At 43.7% G+C, this 27,197-nt stretch overlaps 2 protein-coding genes across 4 annotated transcripts; both read left to right on the top strand.

Annotated features, from left to right (window-relative positions):
- Positions 1–630: 630 nt before the first annotated feature.
- Positions 631–13,883, top strand: LOC137869277 (transcription factor TFIIIB component B'' homolog). 2 transcript variants are annotated; one of them, XM_068706576.1, is made up of 29 exons: positions 631–712; positions 1,596–1,786; positions 1,867–2,494; positions 2,620–2,723; positions 2,861–2,926; positions 3,080–3,262; positions 3,474–3,607; positions 3,732–3,826; positions 3,941–3,995; positions 4,101–4,235; positions 4,339–4,581; positions 4,719–4,782; positions 4,876–5,077; positions 5,170–5,273; positions 5,404–5,788; positions 5,983–6,117; positions 6,545–6,581; positions 6,672–6,785; positions 6,872–9,719; positions 9,864–10,018; positions 10,159–10,325; positions 10,816–10,873; positions 10,972–11,119; positions 11,203–11,332; positions 11,416–11,458; positions 11,547–11,654; positions 11,746–11,992; positions 12,539–12,857; positions 12,937–13,883. In XM_068706576.1, the coding sequence occupies exons 2-29, from the start codon at positions 1,602–1,604 to the stop codon at positions 13,048–13,050; spliced, it is 7,206 nt and encodes a 2,401-aa protein (XP_068562677.1). In that variant the 5' UTR covers positions 631–712; positions 1,596–1,601; the 3' UTR covers positions 13,051–13,883. The 2 variants fall into 2 exon arrangements, with proteins under 2 accessions (XP_068562677.1, XP_068562678.1); XM_068706577.1 differs by lacking the exon at positions 5,983–6,117.
- Positions 13,884–14,498: 615 nt separating this feature from the next.
- Positions 14,499–27,191, top strand: LOC137869276 (rhotekin-like). Of its 2 annotated transcripts, XM_068706574.1 has the most exons (13): positions 14,499–14,642; positions 16,414–16,613; positions 17,735–17,781; positions 17,862–17,915; positions 18,125–18,242; positions 18,350–18,589; positions 18,685–18,779; positions 18,871–18,977; positions 19,076–19,204; positions 20,023–20,185; positions 23,800–23,898; positions 25,017–25,104; positions 26,984–27,074. In XM_068706574.1, exons 1-13 carry the CDS (start codon positions 14,625–14,627, stop codon positions 26,988–26,990), a joined length of 1,365 nt encoding a protein of 454 aa, XP_068562675.1. In that variant the 5' UTR covers positions 14,499–14,624; the 3' UTR covers positions 26,991–27,074. The 2 variants fall into 2 exon arrangements, with proteins under 2 accessions (XP_068562675.1, XP_068562676.1); XM_068706575.1 differs by lacking the exons at positions 23,800–23,898; positions 25,017–25,104 and having other exon boundaries at positions 26,984–27,191.
- Positions 27,192–27,197: the final 6 nt, after the last annotated feature.

Raw genomic sequence — 27,197 nt, 5'->3', positions numbered from 1 at the left:
AAAGTATCTTTAGTTTGCAGTGCTTTAGTACTCTAATCTTTAATACTCCTGCTCGACATTTTAAAGGACTGAAGGATCGTTTACACAAAAACATCTTTAATTGGCTATATATATATTAATATACACAGTATATATATATATATATACATATATATATATATATATATATATACATATATATATATATATATATATATACATATATATATATATATATACATATATATATATATATATATATATATATACATATATATATATATATATGTATATATATATATATATATATATATATATATATATATATATATATATATAGACACACACACACACACACACACACACACACACACACACACACACACAGGTACACAAATTACATATACACTAAGTACATAATAAGTACATTTTATTGCTAATATTTCTTTCAGGCACACTTAAAAAAACATCTTAACATGTTTTACATCACTGAGTATTACAGACACTCTTTTGAAAGCCTACTGCAGACTGTACAATACAATACAATGCTCACACATTAGGTCTTGCCTCATCCACCTCATTGCAGCAGTCTGACTACATTTCCCACAAGCCCCTGTTTTTCGCGTCATGAAAACAAATGGCGGACTAGTGTGTTCATGGGGTCCGCTACTTGCTACCCATCGTCGATAAACGAAAGCTTATTTCTCCCAGTAAACGACATATTGTTGAACAGGTACGTTGTTGACAGATACACAACACGCGTAGACGCGTTGAAATGATAAATGCATTTGTCTCCGGCTCACAACATGAAGCAACAGGACGGTCCGAGTCAGGAAGACACGGAGACTAAGTGTTGTCATGCGAGTTTGAGCTCAGCTTTGTGCACTTTTCTGACTTGTTTTCACCACTAACGACGCATTTTTGTTTCTGTTTTGCATTGGTGTGAATACACCGTATTAGCTAATTTAACCTCTGCTGGTATTCTTGTTTCTCTACGGACAGATTTAAGACTTGGACAAGTGTCAACGTGACTAGTGTCAGCTGAAAGAATAACGTTAGCGTAGGTCTGCACAAAAAGAAGGTGTTCTCGCTGGTGCCACAGCAATAAGCGATGGTTTTACACTACAGTAAATCCTACATTCACACAAACACAATGTTGATTATATTGACACCGTTGTACTTCTGCTGCTCTGCATTGACTACACAGCTTGCTGTGCCCCAGTGGTGATGCAATGATGCTGTAATACCGCCCAACAAAAGTGTCCTATTGTGCTGATGTGATTATAGATGTGTTTGGATTCTAAGGACCGAGCGTATGATTGAGTGTTTTGTTTTTAAAGGTATGGATTTGTGTTTTGCACATTGAAACTCTGTTATGAAACTCAGCCCATGCAATTGTAATTACTGTCAAACTGCATTCTGGGAGGTTTGTGTCTGTAGTTTTTTTTTTTTTTGCTTTCTATCCTGTATTTAATATTCTGCAGATATAAGAATTATTACATCATTGATGCAGTCAAATCTGTTAACTTGTGTCAGTCGTTGTATGTAAACCCCTATAAGTACTGTTTCACTTTGAGCTGGTTCTCATACCGATGCACCTTCCTGTGTGTTTTCAGGGCGAGATGTTTCGTCGGTCACGGTTTAGCGCTCGGCCCAATGTCGTTAAGGCCGCTAAAACACCTCAGGAAGCCCCTTCGGCCAATCAGGAGGCCACTGAGACCCCCAAAGACGTTGGTGAGAGCAGCGCTGCTGCAGTGACAGACAACCGGTCTGTTGTGACCCCATCAGAGAAAGCTACAGCCGCAGGGTGAGTGTCGAGCATTAAATAGCACGATTACCACTTGTGTTACGTATGACAAACGTATAACTATTCTCACTGCTGTTTAGGGATGGCAATGACCAAAATGGGGAAGGTACCAGCTCCTCAGCAGCAGTCCAAAGAAGGAAGCGGTTTTCCATCAAGCCCAAAGTGGCCCCAGGCCGCCCCGCCGCGGTTGCTCGAAAGCCGAAATCCCCCGTCAAGGCTGTCTCTGAAACTCCGATTGAAGTCCCCGTCTCAGACCTCGACAAGTCAACTGCGTCCAGCCAAACTGGGACTACAGTCGCCCCTCAGAGACTCCAGTCCCCAAGGAGACGGAGGCCTTCCGAAGAGAGCAAGCAGCCCAAAATGCAACCTACGTCGACCCTCATCCCTTCTGACGGTTCAGAACCTCCCGCTGACTCTGCGACAAAGCTGCCAGCGGACAGTGGCAAGGGATTAGAAAGCACGTCAGACAGTCAAGTCAAAGGAGTTCCTTCCAGACTACCGGATAAAGTCCCCGTATCTCTGCCAGACAAAGAAGCCATCGCGTTATCAGAGAAAGCCAAGACCCTGGTGTCATCTAAGAGTGGGCTTTCTATCTCAGCGCCAGCGCTCTCCTTGAGTAGACTCCTGAATGACCCGTCAGACCTGCAGAGGATTGCAAAAGCCCAAAAACTCAGAGATTTGCTCAGACAGGAGATGCATAAAGAAAAGGTGAGCTCAGATTATTCATAAGTGTACTGCTCCTCATTCTCTTCCCTCTTTAAGTTTAGTAACACATTGATTTAGATATATCTTCTTGAGTCATTACATTAAAAGAGTGTTATTTGATTTTGCAGAAACTCAAGAAATCAAAAACTCGTGCAAAAGAATTTACCTTAGATCCTGCCAAAATGACCATGAGGGACCTTATCCGTTACCTACCACAGTCCAACCCCATGACGTAAGTGTCTCTTCTTAGTCAAGCTTGTGGCACACTTAATCCTTATCGCCACAGATGATGTTTTTTATTGATTATTCTGGTTCTTATCGAAAGTTAAGTTTGTCCTATGTGACTATAATTTGCCTTTTTGTTGTCAGATCGAGTGTAGAAGAATCGGCTCAAGAGAACGAGACTGTGATCCCCCCTTCTCCTGTAAAAGAAGCGTACGTTTATCCCTAAAATCTCATTCCATTATAGTTGTATTGCTGTACATATGATCATACAAACGATACACACATTGGGCATCGTAAGTGTGCACAATGAGGCAATCATGCTGCGTGTGTACCAACCCTCTTCCTTCTGCCTGATGTTTTTAGATGTAAACCCTGCAAGTCACCAGAGAGGGTGCAGGAACCCGTGGCCCTCCCGAAATTGGGAAGCCCGAGGGAGGTGGAAGGGGGGGAGGAAGAGGGGGAGGAGGAGGAAGAGGAGGATGACGGCATGATGGTTCCTCAGGTGAAAGTAGCCGAGGATGGCTCACTGATCATTGACGAAGAGAGGTCAGTGGGCTTCTATAGGTTATACTAATGAATGCTTTCATGTGTATCTGCTTCCTGTCGCTCGGTTATTGTAGATCAAATGTACCACTTTAGCGTTCTACTGACTCAACAGTGTGTACAGAACATCTGTAGCTTCCTCCAGAGATGTGCTTTTTGCTCTTAATAGAAACGTTGCTACTTTATTGTCACATCCTCTCAAACTGTGTCTCAGCTTGACGGTGGAAGTCCTGCGAGCCAAAGGGCCAAATCCAGCCAACGATCGGGACCCCATCTTTGAGCGAGGCTCCACTACAACTTACTCGAGCTTCAGGAAAGGGACCTATACAAAACCCTGGTCCAGTGAAGGTTGAACCCATATAGACCCTACATATAGATGATGAATTATGACGTCTTTACGGCACACGTTTTGCTCTGATGCCTTGTTCGTGTTGTTTTTTGAATGTCACGGTTGTTTGCTGTGTTCCATCAGAGACGGACATGTTCTTCCTGGCAATTAGCATGGTGGGGACAGACTTTTCCATGATTTGTCAACTGTTTCCTCTCCGAGCTCGATCCGAGATAAAGGTTAGCGATGAATACAGATAGACGTGCACTTATAGAATATGATATGACGAAGCAACACATTGCTTCACGAAGTAAACGATGAAATGCTTGTCTGTCTTCATTTTGAACTTTCAGAACAAATTTAAGAAAGAAGAGCGAGAGAATTCCTGGAGGGTTGACAAAGCTTTCCGTAAGTGTTCAGTAGGACAATATGTTCAGCTAGTTTGATACAATATTAAGTGATGAGTGAGGGACAAACGTTCTTTGTGCAATCTCTGCGTATATTGTTTTGTAGGAGAGAGGCGCAAACTGGACATAGAATATTTTTCCAAGCTACTAGAGAAGATTTTGGAAGTTCAGAAAACCAGGAAGAAGCTCAAGTCACTGGCTGGGAAGAACCCGCCCAAGAAGACCACGAGAAAGGCAAAAGGTAACTGTGTCCTTCCATGCGTGCTACTCGGGGAGTTGTGTGGTATTGCCTGATGGCGTGTTATCCTGGGGTACTGAGTTCTTGTTTTTAATTCCTTCGGCAGGCAAAAAAGCTGCAAGGAAGCTGAGTGTTGTGGAGGAGGAAGATGAGGAAGAGCAGAAGGTAATTGCTGCCTCGGAAGAGGAGGAGGAGGAGGGAGAGAAAGAGAACGAGGACCTCTGTAATGAGGGAGGAACGGATGATGCGAAGCCGAAGAAGAAACGTAAAAGAAAGAGCAGAGAGGACGCCTTGACCGAGGAACCAAACGACAAGAAAAACAAAACGGGTGAAAAGAGCAACGAACAAGGTATTCAGTTAAGTTATCAAACATTTCTGGAGGAGAACTGGTGGATTTATTACTGTAGGTTGTTGAATAATTTCTAGAAAAGTAATGATGGTCTTAGGGAAAGTAATACTTAAACTTGTTTTCTTTTATATACTCAGACGAGGCCTACATACCTGGAGACACTGAGGCAGTGCTTCCTGAAGACTGTCCAACATCAGACATGTAATTCAACTTTACAAATTCTGTTTTAAAGAGAGAATCTTTTGCATCTTCGTTTGACACCAAAACTCTTTTTTTTTTCGTCTGAATATTCAGGTCTGAAAAGACCGAGAGTGTGAATGAAGCCAAGGACGCCAAAATCAAGCCAGCTAAACTCTCACGAGGCAGAGGCCCAAAACCACTGCTGCCTTTGGGCCGGAAGTGGGGTAAAAAGCCCCCCCCACCCTCCACAAAGACCAACGACACCGCGTCAGATAAAGGGGACCAGAGTGTAATTGACGGAGGTGCTGAAGACCAGGTTATTATTTATTTCTTTTCTCAGTTTAGAGTCATCAGATATTTCTAAACATTATTACTTCTGACTTACTGAAAGTTACGCAAACCTTTCAGGTGAATAAAGATGCCTCACCTTCAAGTCAAGCTGATAAGAAGAAGTCAGCCGATGATGACTCTGAAGAAGAGGATGCCACCGATCAACCGCCGAGGCCTACCAGGTACAATATTTCAGGTTTTCATGACTGCAGCAGAAACATTCCTCTCTCTCTCCCCCCCAAAAAAAAATGAGTGTGGATGTATTAGGATAGGAGCAGTTCATCTCCATCCGTGTGCGTTTGTGTTTTATAGGTATGGGAGAGTGCCTAAACCCATCAAGCTCTTGAATTACCCCGCCAAAGAGGCTGCATCTGAAGCAACTCCTGCTTCACCCGAGGGCTCCGCTGCTTCTGCTGCCAGATCTAAACCCAAATGCACAGCCAAGAGGGGAAGATCGTCAAAGCCACAATCGTCCCAAGAGTCCAAAAAGCCTAAACTAGTCACCCTCAGGGCTTCTCAGTCAGACTACAGCGACGAGGAGGATGAGCAGCGGCGAGACGAAGAAGATGTGGAGGAGGAGGAGGAGGAGCTCGCTGTATGTAGCTCCAGTAAGGACAGCTCTGCCCCGGTCTTTGTGCCCGCCGGCCTGCGCTCCCCTCAGCCTGTGATTTCAGTAGTGGAAGAGACAATGGAGGAGGTATGTGAAACTGTTTCCTCTCATGTCACACCATCCATTCATTTACTTCATTTTTTTTTTTTACAAGCATCTTTTGTGTTTTTCGCATTAGTTTTTCTTTGTGCATGGTTTTTCATTCCATAATTCAAACCCTCCACTCTGACTCTTCCCCCCCCCCCCCCCCCCCCCCCCTCCCCCCTCCATCCCACACGTAGCTTGATATCTTGGCCAGTATCCCTGATGTGTTGGGCATCTCCCAAGATGCACTGTGCCCTGATGCCTCTTGGGAGCGGGCACAAAATGAGACAGGCACAGCTGAACCCTGTGACCATCAGTTGGACCTGCTTGTTGTAAGTGTATAATGCCGAAAATACAGTACAAGGGAAACTTAAATCATGAACCCCAGTTACACTGACTTTAATATCATCTGATGATCTATCCACATGTTGTCTCTGCTAGAGGGCCAACATTGATCAAGTGCCTTCTTCACACATCTCCCTCTTTTAGGTTTTAGTGCATGCATTTGGTTTGCGGTCTGATCACACACTTGTATTGTGACGCTCGTTTAGTTGAGACAATGTTGCATGCCGTTTGCAGGCATGAGCTCAAAGCAACCTTTTTGGTGTCCAGATGTAAACGACGTAGACGGAAAACAACAAAGAAGTGTAACTGGGGCTTCTGTAACACAGGTTTTCCGTACACAGCACACGTTTTACAACTAGTCTGGCTTATAGGGGAAGTTTTTTATGTCTTACAATATATTTGTTTCCCTTCCAGGATGTGATAGACTTCCTTACCTCAGACCCCACAGAAGGTATGTTAAAGAGATCAGTGGCATCTATATTTATATGGTCTCAAAGTCTCATACTTTTTTTTTCTTTTTTTTGTGGTCTTTTTGTTTTAGTGTCTGAGGCCGAGAGCTACAATGAAGCCGCTCAAACCCTGTTGACCATCGGCAACCTGGCTCCTCTCCCTCAGTCAGCACAGAATCAAACAGCCATTCAAGATCATACAACAGGTTAGAGACACAGAGGCCAAAATTAAAGCATTCCTTTTTGATTCAATTACAGTGAATTTCAAATGTGCCGTCATGTTTGATTGCAGGGACAACTTTAGCCGATGTGAATGAAACCAGCCCACGCCTGGAAGAAGAGACTGCATCAAAGGCTGCTGTGCTTGAGGAAGACGGCGTCGCTCCTCTTATGTCTGCAACTTCTGATCACGGAGCAAAAGAAACATCAGAAGCTGTTACCATTGTGGAGCTACTAAACAGCACAACAGACAATGATGACGTTTCCGTTATTGAATCCTCTGATCGGGGGACTGGTTCTGATATGGACCCTACCCCTCAATTGCAAAGTCCAGAAAGCTCAAAGAAGAATTCTCCACAGACCAAGAAAGGAAGCATATCCAAGGTGAAACCGAAACCTAACCTAGGCCAAGCCTCAAGGACTGCTCAGTCAAAGTCCCAACCAGGGACTTCAACGGTAAGGAGAGCTGAGGAGAGCCACACAGTTGCTCCTGAGCTTACTCAAACCACAGAGACGCTATCGGCTGCAGAGGAAACCCCTGAGATGGCAGACTGTGGTGAAAACGTGTTAAAAGATGACATTTCTTACATGGAAGTCAGAAGTGCAGAAGAGCCATCGGGCCGTCAGGAGAGGTCTGTTGGTGAAGGACAATCCCACGCAGCAACGTCAGGTCAGAGTGCTCCACATGTCACACCTGTAGAGGAGTCACCTGTCAGTCAGAGAGAAGAGAGTGAAGTGGGATCTACTCAACTGACCAGGAAGAGTCGATTCCAGAAAGTGAAACCCAAAGTCAACTTAGCTCAGACATCAAGAACCGTGCGTTCTAAACCTCAAACCACAAAAAACACCGTAGAGAAAGACTCCATCACAGCTCCAAACCCACAAATCTATGAAAAATCTATAGCAGAGGTGGAAGCAGAGCCAACTTGCACCAAGTCCCCTGAAGAACCAAGTTGCTGTCCTGATCCTGCTTCTGATTTAATACCATCATTGGATTTGGGGACTGCTCTCACAGCCACAGAAGAACTGTCTACAACTGAGGAGAGAAGGGCAGACGTTGGAGTTGTTGGTCAGGTAGAATCCAACGCAGCAACATCACATCAGAGTGCCTCAGAAAACCAGAATCTAACTGAAGCCCAGTTTGAACCCAGTCCAGAACAGGCCACCAGGGCCACGGGGTCAACATCTAAGTTCGCAGATAAAGCACTGATGTCTAATGTTGGCACAGCTGAGAGAAGCTGTAATGATCTGCTGACATCAGACCAAGCAGTCACCGAATCCCAGACTGAACCAGGGTCAAGCATACACTCGGCCCCAGTCCAGGAGAGCAGCGACCATCCTGCTCCACGTGTTCCACCTGTAGAGGAGTCACCTGTCAGTCAGAGAGAAGAGAGTGAAGTGGGATCTACTCAACTGACCAGGAAGAGTCGATTCCAGAAGGTGAAACCCAAAGTCAACTTAGCTCAGACATCAAGAACCGTGCGTTCTAAACCTCAAACCACAAAAAACACTGTAGAGAAAGACTCCATCACAACTCCAAACCCACAAATCCATGAAAAAACTATAGCAGAGGTTGAAGCAGAGCCAGCTTGCACCACCTCTCCTGAAGAACCAAGTTGCTGTCCTGATCCTGCTTCAGATTTGATCCCACTGGTGGATTTAGGGACTGCTCTCACAGCCACAGAAGAACTGTCTACAACTGAGGAGAAAAAGACAGATGCTGAAGTTGTTGGTCAGGTAGAATCAGACGCAGTAACCTCACATCAGAGTGCCTCAGAAAACCAGAATCTAACTGAAGCCCAGTTTACACCGAGGAGGGAACAGGCCACCAGAGATACAATGCCCATATTGGAGTCCTTAGATGAGAAACTGATGGCTAGTTTTGGGGGAGAGAGTAGCTGCAACGATCCACAGTTGACATCCGACTCAGCAGTCACAGAATCCCTTGGACCAGGGTCAAACATACACTCAGCCCCAGTCCAGGAGAGCAGCGACCATCCTGCTCCACGTGTCGCACCTGTAGAGGAGTCACCTGTCAGTCAGAGAGAAGAGAGTGAAGCCGCATCTACTTGCCAGTTTATGAGTCTTCGGTTACAAAAAGTCAAACCCAATTTACCACAGACGTCAAGAACTGCGAGGTCTAAACCTCACACCACAAAGGAGCCCGTCGCACCCGTGCAGCATGCGGACCCGCCCTCCAGCCAGACTTCAAGGCCCGAATCCACCGATGACACAACGGCGATGGAAGAAGCACAGCCAACTTGCAGCACCACCTCTCCTGAAAAACCAAGCCAAATTAAAAGTACCAGCACTGCTTCAGAGCCGGAACCACCGATGATGGAATTATGCTCTCCTCATAAAACCACAGAGGGACTGTCTTCAACCGAGGAGCAAAAGACAGATGCTGGACGTGGACTTGACTCAAACTCAAAGGGCTCAGAACAAAACGCTCCTCAAAGAAGGCCACGCTTTACCAAGATCAAACCCAGTTTAGGATCGTCCCCTAGAACGACGCGCACAAAACTGCAGTCGAGTGACATCGGTCAACCCCCAGAACAGTTCTGCACGGACGCCTCTTTAACCTCACAACAACAGCCTGTGGACCACAGCGATGCACAAACAGAGCAGGACCTCACAGGGACAGACGGCAAGCACTTGACATCAACACGTTGTTCATTGCGCACAGAACCTTTCAGCTCAACGAAGTTAGGACCTGGAGAGTCAGAGAAGTCACTAGATGCGGTGGAGGCTGTGCCTACAGGGTCAAATACCCAACCAACAGATGATCCACCACTCCCCGCTGAGTCCACAGCCGAGCCAAGAGAAAGCAGCCAGCAGCCACTTCCAGAGAATGACTGTGAGGCACAGAGTCGAGCTGCAGCCCAACAATGTTCTGAATCGGATCAAACAGCTGCCCAGAAGTAAGACCATTAACCATATCGTCCTGATTCTGACCTCAAAGAGACAATATAAATACTGTTGTCATGTCTCATTTACAGCATGGTGTTTTGAATGAATTATTAATGAGTTATTAGTTTGTAACAGAGTGTGTTTTCCACTTAAAGCACTGATGGTAATCAGTCAGAGGCAACCGACTCCCCGTCAAGAAAAGCTCCACAGACTCGAAGAGGCCGGCTTATTAAACCCAAACCCAGACTGGTTCGCAGCAGCCGACCTCCACAACCCCGACAAGTTCAGAATACAGAACAAGCAGAAAGAGGTTTGAAAAAAAAAAAAGAAAGTTCTCTTACCTCAGAGGATGCTGAGCAGATCTTCAGAATCACTGCCTCCTGTGACCCTGCAGTGTCCGGGTCCATCGCTAATGGTTCTTCTTTTCCACATGTTTTGCTGCTTGCTCAGAAGGTGAGGACGCTTCAGTTCGCCACAAACGTGTGTCTGAACTCCAACCTGACCCTCCAGACCCAGCAGAGGGAGCCATCGAGCAATGCGGTAACCAAAACTCCTCTGCAAAGGATTCTGGGTCCTCGCTGGATTATTTGACACAAGTTCCTGACAGTTGTACTCAGGTAAGATATTATTGAATATTTTCAGGCGTGTATCTCGTGAGCATTACATGTATGATGTTGTGTTAAGCTCGTTAGTAGTTGGCCATGGCCAGATATGTAACAACATGTTTATAACATATATTAATATGTTGTTTTTTTAACCATGTGTCCCCTAACCACCGAGTTTATATCGTATGGCAGTGATTCTCTGTCGTTCCTCATTTTGAATAACATTTTCAGACATAAAATACACGCTAGTCTCCTCTCAAATAACGGTAAGATAGGCGTCGTCTTATTTTCTTCCTGTTTTTTTTTTTTTTTTTTAGTTAATTACCGTCAGTTAGTTCTCCATCATTTTCCCGCTCCGGTCATGCAGCGCTCCACCTGTCATGCAGCCGTACACTTTGAGAACAGCCGGACTAATGGTGGGAGATAATAGTCGAGAAGATCGAATTTAAGGATTCATCCTAAAATGTGCGTCTCTCATTTCTCTCTCCCTTCACAATTCCAGGAGGCATCAAATACAGGAGGGACCCAAAATCATCCAAGTCTCTCAGTAGTTCCAGAGAGTAAGTCCTATTTCTGCTGCCTTTTGTCCTGTGAGTTATTTAAAGTATATGTATGCACCAAGGTTTTTAGGTATAACTTCTCTTGCTTTCAATCTCAGTGCTGTCGCAGCAGGAGCCTTCGGATGAACCGTTCTTCATCCTCTCTCTGACTGAGATCCCGGTCTGCCCATTAAGCGAGGCGGTGGACAGTGTGCCTGAACTCCTCCCTTATCGTCCTGTAACCGATGCATCAATAGAGCAACAGAGGTTAGTGCCTGCCTTTTTATCACGGGGTCATACCATCCATTTCTTTTTTGTCTGATTCTACAACCTCCCTCGCTCCTCATCAGCGTTCCTGGAGAGAGTTCGGCTGCAGCAGGAGAAGGGCCTCTCTCTGTGCCGGCGTCCTCCCTGGAGGAGAGTGGTGAGGCGGGCCTCGTCGGTGTGCAGGATACTGGGCCTGACCCAGCTGCATGTGTGGTAAGTGAAGTTGTAAGAAACCACGTTGGAGCTGCAATGTGATTTAAATGTCTGCATTTCTATTTACATTTTGTTTCTCTCAGACACAACAGGGTTGGATCATGGAGACTCCAGTGGAGCCACATGGTAGAGTGCTTGTGTTCCACTGTCATTTATGTGAACTAATGATTAATAATAATACTAATAGTAAGTGTCTGTTGTGTTTGTGGAACAGAGAGTGCTACAGTCCATCCATCTAAATTACCAGAGACTCTAGAGAATAATGAGGAGACGGAAATTCCTCCTATTAAACCCGATGGACCGATGGGCACCAGAAGAAGAGGTATGCAGGACATGAATACTTACTCATCACATGCACTCTCAGCAGATTGAGCCCTTGTTTTTCACCATGTACACGTTTCTCTGATAATCAGGCAACGTGCAGGTTAAGCCCAAGACTTCAAAGAGGAAACAAGCCAGCGAGACCCTCGCTGCCGAGCACTCGGAGCTTCCCGGACCTTCTCTGCAGCCACAAGCCTTTGATGACGTCACTGAGCCACAGAAAGGAAGCGGTGGTCATGCAGATGTTGAAGAGGAGACTCTGACGGGTGGGGACCACCCCGAGGAGAGCAGCTCAGGAGCGCCAACTACTCGGACGAGGGTGACTAGAGGTCGGAATAGGTGAGAAACATCCTTCATTGAAACGTGAAGACTTCCCCCCGTTTTCAGATTACATCGCTACCTGAAAGTTCTGTTATGTATGTCAGATTCCTATTAATGTTCAAATGATAGTATGATATAAATAGTTCCTCTGCTACCTTGAAAATGCAACTTGAAGATTGCCTTTGATTTAACTAAGAAATTACAGTTCATTAAGTTGATTCAACTACAATGTTCTAGTTGTCTCAACATTGTTTTTTAAAGTTGTCAGAGTTGATTGAACTTTTTGTCACTTGTTGTTTAAGCGAAGAATTGTTTTACGTTCAAGAAAACGTTTCTTACCGAGTCAAACAAACTTACATTTCTGCATTACTGTAACTCACAGTTTTATGTTGCAATAACTTTACAACTTGCCATTTCAAGTTAAATTCCAAATTTGTTTCAACTTACATATTAAATTTAACTTGTCAGAGCTCTTTGAGTTAGTGAGGAAGAAGTAAATGGACATAACTAATTAATATAACTCTGTTAAACGTTAATTCCTTTTTACTTTCCAATATCTGACAGAAACCCCAAAGGCTTCCCCACAATCATTTCTGAGACTGACGACACGGCCCCTGCAAGCGATCCTCCACCTGGCAAAGCAGCCTCCAGGGGCCCGAAGGTCCGAACTCCTCGTGCAGCTGGAAAACCATCTACGCCGGCGCCTGCAGCCTCAACATCGTGCAACGTCGCTCCCGCACGCAGCGTGACGCAGCCGACGGAAGACACCCGCTCGGCGTCCTTCACCACACCGCCGCCGCAGACGGAGGGGGACGTCGAGCGGACCTCTGAGCTCAGCCGACGAGGAGTCACAACTCCTGACGCTTCTCTGCGTCCAGCTGAGGTGAGGAGGGAACGAGTGGAATTCCCGTTCACCCACACACAGTCGATCACAGCTGATTCTTTGTTCTTCTTTGTTGTAGGTTTCGGCTTCTCAGCGGAGTGACTCCGTGGAGAGCGGCTCTGTAGAGGAGGAGCCCACCAGTGTGTCTCAGTACTTCTTATGTGACATTTTTACAGAAGTGGACGAGGGATGAAAGCTGTGGAGAGGTGGAGTGAAGCTGCGGGTGGCTTGCCTTTTTTAAATTTTATGTTAAGTTATGTCTGTCTGTAGGTTCATTTGTGACCAAAAGTTTTGTTTTTTGTTGTTGTTGTTCAGTTGTAATTAAGGGACGATAACTTGACTATACTTTCACAAGCACTTTGTATATATTTAGCAGTTTCCATTTAGTGAAATGCCCTTTTTTTTTTTTTTTTTTAGGAACAAACAATGTACACATTAATAACCAAAACACTGGTAAATCACTTGATTCAAAGAGTTGGAAGCATTTCCCCAGTTATTCATTCGTTGAAATCCTCAGATTCCCTTATTTGGTTATTAAATACCTGTGAAAATGTAAATATTGTATAATAGCAAATGGGGTTTTTGGGATATTTTTCTTTTCCATATCTGTTCCTTTTTAATACAGGCAGCAACATCAGTCTCAGGAAACCATATTCAGATGACGAAAGGTATTATTGTTCTAATTTCTTAAAATTGGCTGTTATTAAGAAAATCGACTGAATTGAATTGATTAATATTGCATCATTATATCTTGTAAATGCACCCCCATACAGAGCAGAGGAAGTCCAACTTTATTTAAGGAAAATGTTCTATCAGCTAGCTTTCATTGAGACGTTTTCTTGCGCTGTATATAGTTTTGTTCAGTTCAAAGAGGTCCTTGTACAGATTCACAGCATTCATATTACTATGTTTGATACTTGAAACAAAAACGCACCACGTGTTCTCCTCCTGAAATGTTTCATTAGTTTATTAAAAGTAAAACACGGAAGTCTGTAAGATCTGAATAAAACGTATCCTTCCACCACCGCTCGACTCAGTCTTCTATTGCTGCCGTTAGCTAGCTGCTGCAGGGGTTGTGTCTTCGGGTCGTCCGTCTGTCCGATCCATATTTAGGGACGCGATAACTCGGGAGCGCCTGGAGTGAACTTCTTCAAACGTGGCGCAAACATCCAGCTGGACTCAACGATGAACTGATCAGATTTTGGAGGTGAAAGGACGAGGTCACTGACCTCCAGACTCATTTCTGACCGTAACTCAAGAATTTATATGGTAAATATAACATTTTCACACGAAAGTCTAATAGGACAAAATTATGAAGTTATGATTCTTTTTATATTAATGCACCTACTTTTCATTTTGGTACGGATTCATAGAACCTCTAATATTTTATTACAGTTAGCTTTATTGAATATTAACCTTTTTTTAGCCTAAATAATTGTCTGCTTTTAATGAATGTGTTTTGAGATATTCTAGATATTCAGTAGATTATATAGTATTCTTGTGAGTCGCTGTATTTAGGAATTCACGACTGCATGTGATGCGGCTGACGTCACAGAAGGCTTGCGCCTCTAATCCCTCATACTGCAAACCTCTTGTAGTGAGGCTTAAGACTGTTTTGATCTCTCTGTTGAGTAACTGACTGCTCTGTCCGCAGGTCCACTCCGACACTCGGCCAGTCAGCTGTGAGATCAGTTGCTCCACTCACTTAACTGCCTGCTGACTGCACAGAGACTGCAGCAGACCTCTGAGGCACCGCAGAGAAGCAACATGAGCGACGACACCCAGGTAAGTGAGAGAAGCAACGCGACACAAAGTCAGTCAACACTTTCCACTGTGCTCTTCACGCTCTTTGAAAGGTATTGTAATATGGCACAAATGAACCATTTAAGGTTTCTGCTAAATCAGTTAATGTGTAATCGGTTAGTAAATTATTCGGGATCAGAGGAAAATCTCAATTTATGACCATGGCTTAGGCTCAGAAAACACGACTGAATTATGCAACAACCTGGTGGATCCCTAAAGCTGTGCTTCACCTCGCAACTATGGCGTGGGAAAGTATGGTGAACCTCCCAAAAAAACTGTGCCCAGGTAACCAACCCGGTAACACTATGTAACGGTGTCCTGTGTATATCGCTCATGTTCAGGCTGTGCTCATTGTATTCATGATGGGGGGGGGGGGGGGGGGGGGGGGGGGGAGTGGGAGTGTTGCCATAGAAGAATCACCTGAAGAGTATCAAACTCACTGATTGGTTCATTCAGAGGACCACATTGTATATAATGTCTAATAACAAATCTAGCCTAATCGCATCTACATGGTTATTACATGTGCGTATAAAAGGGCACTCTCAACAAGACACTCCTATAAATAGAAAACAATCCTTAGGGAACATGCTTGGTGGTTTCCCCATTGCTCCATACATGGTGGTGTTGTTGTTTTCATCCACTAATCACAGAATAACTACATCTGTTGTCAAAGACAAAGGGCTATTGTAGACTATTGTGGGGGAACTTAATTCCAGCAACATGTGCCTTGTCATTGCTCCCCTGAAGTGAGTTAAGTCTTGGGGCTCTGACAGCTGGACTACATCCAGGGATTAATGTGACGCTCTGGTTTAACGCCGTCGCCCCCATGGGGTCTGGGCTCTGGGCTCTTATGTAACGGGGCCTGGGTCAGGTGTGCTTGAGGACCTGTTGCCAGACGGATCAGCAGGGTGTTTGAAAGTTACAAGGATGACAATAGCGACTACAGCCTGATTTGCTGCGGTAGTCATGCGTGTTACTGGCTGTCAAACGGCTCGACATTGGAATTACTAATCGCGCTCATAACTCACATTATGACACATCCAAAAAAAACAGTCTACTACTGCTTTGGGCTAAGTGGTTACGTCAGCACGCTAACATGCTCACAATGTTAACAGGCTGATGTTCAGCAGGTGTAATCTTTACCATCCCAGTTCTTCGTGTCGGTATGCACTAAACAGAAAGTACAGCTGAGGCTGACGGGAACCTCGTTAGTTTTGGACAAGACACGTTTTTGACCTGATGATGGCATTTAGATGAAGTCAGGAGATCAGCAAAGTGATTCAAATGAATTATAAGGCAAATATGAAGATTTGTACCAAAGTTCATGGCCAATCCATCCAATAGTTGTCAATATATTTCACTAAAAACAACATGGTACATTTATTTATTAAGTCAGAGGTTCAGTCTTTTAGGATGCATTGTCTGGGAACCATGAAATCCAACTAGATGTTGAGCTGTTTCAGTGGCGAAATGAAGACCTGCTGGTTGTGTTGGATGACAAATCAGGGCATCATTAAAGTAATAAGGCTTCATCCTCTGGAGACCATGAAGTCTGTACAAAGCATGGCGATCCATCCAATAGTTGTTGAGAGATTTCAGTTTGCACCAACGTGACTAAAAATGCTTTTGACTCTTATGTTCATGGACGTCAGATAATTCTCAGTACCGGCCTTTTTAGTCAAAAAGAATACGAATAGTGATAGTTTTGACGAAAAGAAAATCCTTTTCTTCTCCCCCCGCTTATCTCGGACAGGACGGAGAGGTGCTCAAGCAGATTGAGAGGGAGGTGCGAATGCGGGAGGGAGCCAGTAAGCTCCTGGCGGCTTGTTCCAGGAGAGAGCAGGCCCTGGAGGCCTCCAAGAGCCTGCTCACCTGCAATGCCCGCATCCTGGCCTTGCTCAGCCAACTACAGAAGATGAGGAAAGCTCAAATCCTACAGAGAGTGGGACGCAGGTCAGATGGCGTGCAATGATATATTATATATATATATATATATATATATATATATATATATATATATATATATATATATATATATATATATATGTATATGTGGATAAAGATAATATAATAGATCTAGCATCAGTGGAGAGGCATACAAGACTGTTCTGTGTTTGTGGACATTGCTATGCCTCCTACCCGCCACTAGAGGTCAGACAAGCTAACTTTTTCAAACCTTGGAGTCCCTAAATTCCAAAACAACGCTTAGTTTAGATGTGTGGTTATTTGATTACCTGATTCATTTCTTTTTTTAAGTTAATGTGGACGTAACATCACACATATGCATACTGAACAAACTTCAATACATCCAGAACTCAGCTGCCCGTCTTGCTCTCCCACTCCCGTACCAGAGACCGCATCACCCCAGTCCTCCAAAAACCTCCACTGGCTCCCCATACAGCAAAGAATCCACTTCAAGATTCTCCTGATCACACACAAAGCCCTTCACACCCTCGCCCCTTCATACCCTTCAGACCTCCTGCACCGTCACACACCTCAGATCCGCCCCCCCAAGCATCGGACCTGGGGGGGGGGGGGGGGGGGGGGGGGGGACAGGGCCTTCTCCATTGCTGCCCCCTCCCTCTGGAATTCCCTCCCCCAGCACCTCAGACACTCTCCCTCACTCGCCACTTAAAACTCACCTGTTGAAATCTGCTTTTCACCTGTAAAGTCAGCTATGTATGTTTTCTTTCTTTCTTTTTGTGTTATAAATGCTTTTATTGTGGTCTTGTTGTTGTTTTACCATGTAAAGTGTCTTTGAGGGCCTTTTTAAAGCGCTATATAAATAAAATGTATTATTATTATTATTATTATTATTATTATTATTATTGAATTTACAAGCACGCGCTATGCATGTAATAGTCGGTGGTTTAATTAAATGCACTACGATACAATAGAACACAATCTTGTTATCTTAGTCATACATAACACGTTCAGTTTTGTTGAGATTGCATAACCGATGTGTTGACTTTGTGTTGTATTTGTACTGGAGTGCACAGGTGCTGCTGTACATACTGTGCAGCATGTACGGTATGTGTATTGTTAAACTGATGTCATATTTTTTTTTACCGCAGGCCATCTGAGGATGTCTTGCCATGTTTGGGGAAAATATCCCTTTCAGGTGGGTAGTGAGAAAATATCTTGAAAAAAATAAATAAAAATAAAATACTTGTACCTACTTCTATAATTTTTACTCTGTAGACCTGCGGATCCCACTGATGTGGAAAGACTCAGAGTACTTCAAAAACAAAGGAGGTGAGTCAGGATGTAGATGTGAGGGGAACTGATGGCACAAACGTGAATAAATGAAGCTTTGTGTATCTCACCATAATGCCAGATATCATTTGAATAAACATTTCTAAAAGTGCACTGAAAAAGACCTGCATGAATGTATATCATCAGAGGAAATAAAGATGTATCAAGACCTTTAGACTGCAGTTTCTACTCTGCGCTTTTACTTGCAGAGCTCCAGCGCTGTGCTGTTTTCTGCCTGCTTCAGTGTGGCACAGAGATCCATGACACTGATCTGGTGATGGTGGACAGGACTTTAACCGACATCTGTTTTGAAGGCACTACCATATTGTAAGTCCCTTGTTTTGACAGTTTTAAGAGGTTCAGTTTTTTTTTTTTTTGTCCAGTCCCACTAAAGAGCCACTTTTGTTTGTCCTTGTATCAATGTGTATAAGCAGCAGCGAGGTAGGTCCAGGGTTTCAGCTCCGCGTTGAGCTGTACAGCAGTTGTGCGGCCGAGGAGTTCTCCCCGGGGGCTCTAGGACCCAGGAGAGTGAGCTGTCTGGGAGGCACAGCGGGATGCTCCTCAGGGAAAAAGATCCGTGCTGCGTTTGAGTCCGCAGCCGTCTGTGGGTCCAGTGGAGGAAATGCAGCACCTGCAAGTGCGTCGCCTCCTTTATCCCCGGACCTGTCAGCACTGTGAGGATGACAATTCTCCCTGAAATGTCACACTGTAGGGAAACATTTTGTAACCGAGTGTCACTTTGATTTTGCCCAATGCTTTCTGTCTGCAGGGGGCCTAAGTATAACCTGCTGGCTCACACAACACTGAGAATCGAACACGTCCAGGAAGGTTTCAAGACGCATGATTTGTCTCTAGCAGCAACAGGTGAGTTAGGAATCCTCTCTTCTTCTTGTTTCCTCTCCTTTTTGTCTCCTCCTGAGAATGAATCCCTAATCTATTTATTTTTTTTCTCCAGAGGATAATCCATTCTGGGTGCCTCTGTACGGCAGTATGTGCTGCCGCCTAGTAGCTCAGCCTCTGTGCATGATTCATCCCATCATAAGTGGCCAGCTCGAGGTTAAGGTGACTTTATTTTTCATATATTATCCTGCCTTGTGATTTTTTAATAATATATCCACTTTAGTAATCACTGTATCAAATTATTCCCGGCTCTCTTTCAGCTTGGAGAGGACCTTAATTGCTGTGAAAATGTCTACGGCGTCCTCAGGGGCCAAAGTGTTTTCTGCTACCAGAATGAAGAAGACCTGGAGTCTGAGGACGAGCCATTACTAGTAATCCCCATCAAAAAGGTTCGTTCTTAATGAGCAGCAGTCTTATGAATAACAAGATGGATTCATTTACACTATTGCCCACGTTGACAACAATAACACGCCGAGGCTTTCAGAGTGCACTGAATTAATGAAAAACGAGAAGAAACCTGCTGTGGGGACTATTTCAATATTGTTCACTTTTGACTGTAAGTAGTGCAAAGTATTCAAGTACATTTACTATTTCTACAATCTTAAGGTACTTAAACTTTTACTTGGGTGTTTTCATGTTATGCTACTTTGTACTTCTACTCTTTTTCATTACATTTCTCTGTCAGGCAGTTACAGTTACAAGGTACAGATTTTACATCACAACAGTGGAAAGGCTGATAAAGTACGACACATTGTATTTTTCCTCCCTGTACAAATGTTTGATACGTTTTACAACTTGGTAGCAGTGGTTACGTAGAATACAGATTTGTGCGGCAGAACTTTCTACTTCCTGTTGCATTAACCCAGATTTACCTTGTGGCCTTTTGAAGAGGGTCCGACCACTACTGTAGGTTGAGAAAACTATTTTACTTTTTAACTTCTAAAAAGTAAAATAGTCCGTATTGTAGGGGTCATATTCAGATGTGCTCTGATGCTATGTGCTTCAGTCAAATGGCAGTTAAAGCTGTTGAATTTGATTCATTGTATTAGTTATTAAATTGTAGAATTAATAACACACCTTTTGTGCTTCACCATGTGCATCAAAGACAATGACAACCAGATGATCAGAATAATCCAATGTGACAGTTATGAGGACTTATTATTTATTTAGAAATATAACGAGGGTGTTTTTTTTTTTTTTCCATCAGGATACCGTTGTGTGCGTGACAGGGAGAGATCCGGTCCCTTGCCAGAATATATATATCAGCACACAGCGGCAAGGAGAGAATGTAACCTACACGCTAAACGCGAAAGCACCTGAAGACACGCAGCGCTGGACTGAGGCCATCAGTCAACACGTCTATAACATGAGTGAGGCATTGATTAACACAACTTAACAAATGTAGCTAACCCCAGCTACAAGCGAAAGGCGTGAGTTTAGGCCACCGGCCAAGAAATAAGTGTTTGTTTAAGCTTCACTATTGGATCAAATGTGCTCTGCTACTCCCTGGCAAAGCACGTTTTGTTCTAGGCCCTAGAACACTGTGTGCATTGAAGCGAATCAACATGTTTTTAATATTCAAACTGCATTGTAATGTTTTAATTATTAGTAGTATAATTATAGAGAAGTTGCAATGTGATATTTTTCTGGATCTGCATTTTGAATACACACCCAAGGTACAGTAGAGTAGTCATTCACCCAAAATCACTGCAGTCTTTCCCACAGGGCTTTGTGAGATTGGGGCTGGTGGACCTCAGACCCTCTAGGGTGGTCTGGGTCCACGTGTCCCAGCAAGACAAATCAAATCAATCTGATGCAGTTTGAGTGGAAAATGAAGAGGCTAGATCCGTGAAGAACTTTGTGCTCTTGTAATCACGTTTGTGCTCTGGCAGTGGTGGAATGTAATTAAGTACATTTAGAATCAGAACCAGAACCAGAACCGTTTATTGCCGTGGTATGTTGAACATGAGAGGAATTTGACATGACGGGAGGTGCATAACATGCAACAGTCAACAACAATCAACACAGTGCAAAGTAGAAACATATTACAATTTACAGAGAAATATAAAATAAAGTGAAACCTACAATAAAGTGCGATATAAAATAAAGTGCACAAACGAACAGACAACAGGACTATAAACAAGTGAGATAAAGTGAACAGTTTGTGTCCAGGGTGAGAGGGGTCGGGCTGATGTTCAGCTCCCACTTGAGGTCCTGGGTTATGATGGAGCCCGGGAAGCATCTCCACCAGAGATGAGTCCAATGAGGGGGGTGTCATCCGCAAACTTCAGGAGCTTGATGGACTGGTGACTGGAGGTGCAGCAGCTGTTTGTGTACAGGGAGAAGAACGCAGCCTTGGGGGGAAACCGGTGCTGACGGTCCGGGAGGCTGAGACGTCCTTTAGGCTCCTCAAGTACTGTACCTAAAGTACAATTTTGAGGTACTTGTACTTAACTTGCGAAACTCCATTTTATGTAACTTTATACTTCTAGTCCTCTAGATCTTTATCTAGGTAAATAATATGGCCGACATCTTAACTTTTAATAATTTGACATCAGGGGAACCCCTACGCATCAACTTTGACTTTGATGGAAACAGAGTCCGGCTCCTCTCGTCCCACCGGACCCCTGGGCTCTGTCCTGCTCAATAGAGCCAGGTCTCTCTAACGATGTGGGCGCACCAGTCACCGACCTCCCGTTGCTGGGTTAGCCTGATTTTTTCCTGCGACCGGATATTAACCAGGAGCATATTTGGTGGCAGAATAGCCTTAGATCCTAGCTTAGCTTCCGTCTCGGCTCCCTCCTGGTGCCGAGAAACAACCTCTCTTGTTTGTATAACGCATACTAAAACGTTATGATAATCCCCCTCAGTTTGAATACAGTGTGATCTTAAAACCGAAGGGTCAATAAGTGGTTTTGTGTCGGACTATGTCTTGGTTGGGGACCCCCCCCCCCCCCCCCCCATGAGGTTGACAGGAAACTAGCTCTCCCAATTTGATGCTTTTTTTTAATATAGTTAAAACAAATTAAAATGCGATTTTGCTGGAATAACAATAGCAAATAACACCATTCCACTGTGATCTGCTTGCACGAGGCAGCACACGTGAATGACGCGATGAACTCCACCTGACTGCCGTCTTGACTCAAACTCTGCCAAGCGTCCTCGTTCGGGAATGGTTAGAGGGGATCTTTATCAGGCGTCATGTGTTTATTTTAATGAAAACCTGCTGATACCTGCAAGACGGCATTCTTTCATGACATGTTCGCGGCATCGGTGAATGAGGCATGTCATTTTATTAATGTGTCACCAAAATATGTGTCTGCTGTCTGACAGAGTCAGTAATGTTTACTTGTCAGTGCTTCCTCATCTTGGGAATACGACCTATTTATGTATAGACGGTTGAAAATAGATATTTTTTTTTCTTTTTTTCTTTCTTGTCTTTCTGTCTAGTTACATAGTTTGGTGACACACTAGTGCGGTATGAACTTAGTGATGTCTCTACTGTCTAGTAGTTAATTAGTATTGATGTCTATCTATTAAGCTGGCGCCAGCTACAAGCTTCCAGACGTGCGATCTTCTGAAGTACGACAGTACATTTAAAGTTAAGATTAAGGGGAGTGGTGGTTTCCATTTTTGATTGTGGTGACACCCGAACATAATAATAATAATGTTCTAGCCAGAACTAATTTGACGTAGCCTAATTGTGTGACCATTAGACATTCCAAAGTCTTCTAATTTTGAGTCATGCAGTGGATGAGTACATTCAAACAGTAACTTGCCTCCAAGCACCACCATTAGACCATTAGTCGTTTCATTTAATTTAGGTTTTACTTTTGCCACATACCTGATTCAACTTTCACCAAATTTGACAGAGCAGCACATTTTTGGCCAATTACTACCTCAAAAGTCAACAATAAGAAAAGTTGTTTTTAAAATGTTATATCATTTCGGTGTCGTAAAGAGCAGCTTTTTCATATTGGCTAATAATTCCCTGCGTCTTACAGCCGTTCTGTGTGTAGCTGATGCAATCCCTGGCTGGCTTCTCATCCAACTACAGCGTGTATGAATCATCTGATTCATGAGGGATTGGCCGACATAGATACTTAGAGTAGTCTAACACCTGCAAGGCTCTGTTTTTATTTTTTGGCAACTGGGGGGGGGGGGGGAGTGAAAACGAGCTGCGAACAAATTATTGCCATATTATCACCTCTATATGTGGCAAATTTGTCGGCAGCCCATTCTTACTTTGTCCGTGAATGTTTACGCCGTGGAACACATTAAGATTTACTTCACGTCTTCACAGACCCAGTCTCAGAGTGCCTGAACCAAGAGCCCCTGTACCTGCGTCTTTATGCCTCAGTGTGTTTCAGAGCATTAAGATGTGGATTAAATCGTCTTTAATAAGGAAGCGTTTGCAGGGAGCAATTGTATTTAGTGTTAAAGTCTAAAATCTTTTTTTATTTCCTCTCGTTGCGGAGAGAACAGCGTTGAGAACGCGTCTGTCAAAGCAATATTGTGTGAATAGTTAGTGAATGTGTGACAGTTTGACCGGTTTGTTTACTGTTCGACTGCCTCGCATTCATCTTTTCACTTTGGGAAGAAATTATTTGTACAAACTGTTTTAGTACGGCGACCTTCCTCGGGCATTTATAAATGCACGGTCACAAATAACATGTGTGGGAACTAAATTCTTTTTTTACTCCTCAGCTATTCTCCTCCTTAATTTGAATTTCATTTCAGTTGAAGCGGTTATTTCTGGGGCGTGTATGGGAGCTTTGGTTTGTCCTCGTCATCCTTGATATGAGATTACTTTTTCATATTTACAGTTGCAGTGTTATCCTGTATTCTGAGTATTGCCAAACTTGTTAATACGATTTCGCAGAATAATTAATTGCCGAGAGACATAAGCTGATGTTAAAGTAACCGACGAAAGCTTTGCCATTATCATGCTTTTGGAAATCACTGCGTGTGCTATTTGTTTCAGGCCAGTGGAAGCAGTGTTGTGATCAACTCATGAAGATTGAAACGCAGAGCTCCAAGAAAGTCATTCCAGTGAAGCAGGGATCGCTATACCATGAAATAGGTAGTGTGACACAAACAGACTCGCTGCAATTCCAGTCCTTCGTTTGTTTAACGTATTAAAATCTATTAGCGGACTCTTGAATCTCTCATTGTAATTCCAATGTTCCCATTACTTTAAATACCGTTTTGCCCACCGGGGAAATATCTGTCCGTTAAGCTGCTAACTGCTCCACTATGTAGTCACTGACTTTGTCCGCCTGCTGTTTGTCGCTGGGCAGGTAGTATACTGTGGATTTGTGGAGCAGCTTGCTCTTGCCAAAAACTAAACTGATGAAAGCAGTGAGAGTGAACCAAAACAGCGAAAACAGCAAAAAACAATGATGTGAAATACATTAGTTCCTTCTAGCTGGGAGGGAATTGCAGAATTGAGTGATTGTGATCTGTCACAGGGAGCGGCCACTTTCACATACAAGCAGTCATGTGGTCCGTTGTTAATGGCAAGTTTGAGTAGTCTGACAATTTAATTTATTTTCCATATCACGTGGAGAAGAATGTAATGGCTGCCTCTCGAACAGCAGGGAAAATGTGCCACGACTTGAAGCTAAAACTTGCACTCTGTACATACCCATAAATGGATCAGATCACCGTGGCCTACTTACACAGCCAAATCTGTCGCTCCGTGTCAACAGTAAATAGACACATGGAATGCAATGCCTTATTTGCACACCTTGTGCCCTCTTGTGCAGAAAGCTGGAGAAACGCCAGGCTTAAAAAGCAGACAAACGGGTTCGAGTAAATAGCGAGATCCAAAAGATAAATAAATGCTGCCGAAAACAAAGACCTGGCACAATGCGCCAGACACTCGGAGTGAATAGGGCTTTGTTGCCACCACCTGCTGACAAAAACATCAGCCATGCAGATCGGAAAAATTACAGCTATGCTTCATGATAGCAACCAACGTAGGTACATGTTGTTGTTGTTGTTTTTAAGATAATTCCAATTATCAAGACGGGCTGCAAGGAAGAAAGAAAACTCTGATAAGAAGTTTCCCTTTATCAACCACAAAAACAAAAAAAAAATTCCAGTCAAAAAGGGAGGTGTTTAAAACATTTGACCTTAGTTTTATATCTTTAAAAATGGAAAATGTACTTTTTTTTTTTTCTTCCTCCTCTCTTTCAGTAACACCTTCCTCTCCCGGAGAGGGTCTTGTGGTGCCGGATTTATCCGTTGAGATCCGCGCTTTGCTCTCTTCCTACTACAAGGAGAGGTAGGCTCTCCCGCCGCAAGCAGACACTTCCCTCCGCCATTCACATTTTTTACCTCGGGCACGAATCCTGCGATGTATGAAATACGCAACCCTCGAATTGTCACCACGACGCACTAAATCTCTTCTCACATTGTAAGTGGACACAGTTCAGCGCCGGGAGACGCTGCTGAAAAATAAACGCTGAGGTTACAACAGATCGGGCGAAAGAAATCACCCTGTATGAATTTCACCCTCCTGGACGGACAAAAAGCGTTCGGCGAAAAGCTAATTCCTGCCATCATACTTAAACCATACCGTTTATTTTGCATATTTTTGAACATTTCAGTGGACAAAACATGTCAACAAAGGTAGATGGATGTACGAGAGATGAATCCTTAGTGATGTCTGACAGTTCTTTGAGGTTTCGGATCTCGTAAGGCCTTTAAAGGTGCCACATTTGTCAGCATTTTCTCTGTTGGGTTTCCTTTTCCTTTAATAGAGCTCTGGGTGATCCAGGCTTTTATGAGTTTTAATTACATATTATCATGTCTCGTTTGGTCAGTTTGTTCACTCGTGGGGAAAACGAAACAATGGCGTAGGGCACACACTGTTCTTTCAAGCACCTATAAAGTCAGCAGTGACATGACTGAACATCACCGCCAAGGACGATAAATAACTCTTTGACTCGAACACATAGAGGTGCTTTTATACAACATGTGGGGCCGTGCCATCAAACACTTACTGCTTTCCAGACAATTTGACTTGTAAGAATGGCAAACACTCACAAAAAGTTACAAATGTAAGTGTGCACGTAATGCACCTGGGTGTCAGACGCCACGGACGTTATTGTTCGGGGGTTGCGGTGGTTTGTGTGCAGAGATCGGTCAAGGTGTCCAGGAGAACCGGTTGTACAGGAGATCCTTGATAATTGATGTATGCTAAGTAACAAGCCGAGAAGATGACAAATATTTTACGACGCTGGCTTTGTGTAACTTTGAATGCCTGTGTTTTCAGCGGTGTGGAATGTTTGTTCTCCTTCAATATTCTAGTAATGAGTGAGGCCTCCCTCTGTATTGTATGCTGTGCCGTATTGTATATGCAGTTGTTATGTTAGACACCATTTGGATGGTGGTGAGATTGCCCGGCTGTTGATGGAGACGAATCACGGCTGATTCTCAAAAACTGTCACTGGTTTTGCTTGTAGAGTTTGAAAAATGATTTGCAACAAGTGATGAATTATTAAACAAGCCTTGAAATGTAGCTGCAGAGATAATACAACTGTTGTTTCCATTTTTTTTTTTTTTTTTTACAAAGCAAGTACAAGTATTACGTTGTTTATGATCAGTTTTGAGATTACAAAGCAGCCTAATCGTGTTGCATGAAGCTATTAAACTGTAGTGTAAAAAAACGCTTTGATCAATTTGATGAGTCAAACGATTAAGCAGACACTCAAACACAAATGTAAAAAGGTGAGATACACTTCCTCCTGCCCAGAGGGGAAGGCAGCTCACCAGCTGAGGACCTTGTCAAAGTGATCAGACAAAAGAAATTCTGGTAAGTACAAGTTTAACATCCTCATACCAACCGATGCCCAGATGAAAGATTGACAACCTGAGAGCTCAAACTGTGGTTTTAACAGATGTGTATCATTTCAACTGTCGCAACTGACGATGTGTTGTGTGTTTGTCTGTACAGACTGGAATGTCAATTTGGGTGTGTGTGTGTGTGTGTGTGTGTGTGTGTGTGTGTGTGTGTGTGTGTGACCTGTGAGAAACACATTCCCATTTTGATATACCTGCTTTGCTTGTATTACATATCGAAACAGACTGGAACTGATGAAGTTTTTGGGGGTTTTTAACATTGTACTCCAGCTGTCTGTGTTTCTCTTTTTTTCCTGCAGTTATTGATGACCCTTCCACAGTCGCAGCGGAGGAGCGAGACACCGTTCTGATATCGTTCATTTGTGGTCAAGGAAACGGACATGGGGCATGAAAAAAATGTCGAAATCTGCAGGGAACAAACTTCCTGTTTGTATCAGATATTTTTCATTCTTCTGTTTTACCCAACCAGCCATACAAAGTCTGAAAATACCAACCCAAAACTGACTGTTATGG

This window comes from Cebidichthys violaceus, unplaced genomic scaffold (genome assembly GCF_023349555.1).
Source record: "Cebidichthys violaceus isolate CVI_PGR_0920_01 unplaced genomic scaffold, fCebVio1.0.p SCAF_12, whole genome shotgun sequence".
Classification (NCBI taxonomy): Eukaryota; Metazoa; Chordata; class Actinopteri; order Perciformes; family Stichaeidae; genus Cebidichthys; species Cebidichthys violaceus.
The sequence above is the reverse complement of the archived record's forward strand: the minus strand, read 5'-3'. Positions and strand labels throughout refer to the sequence as shown.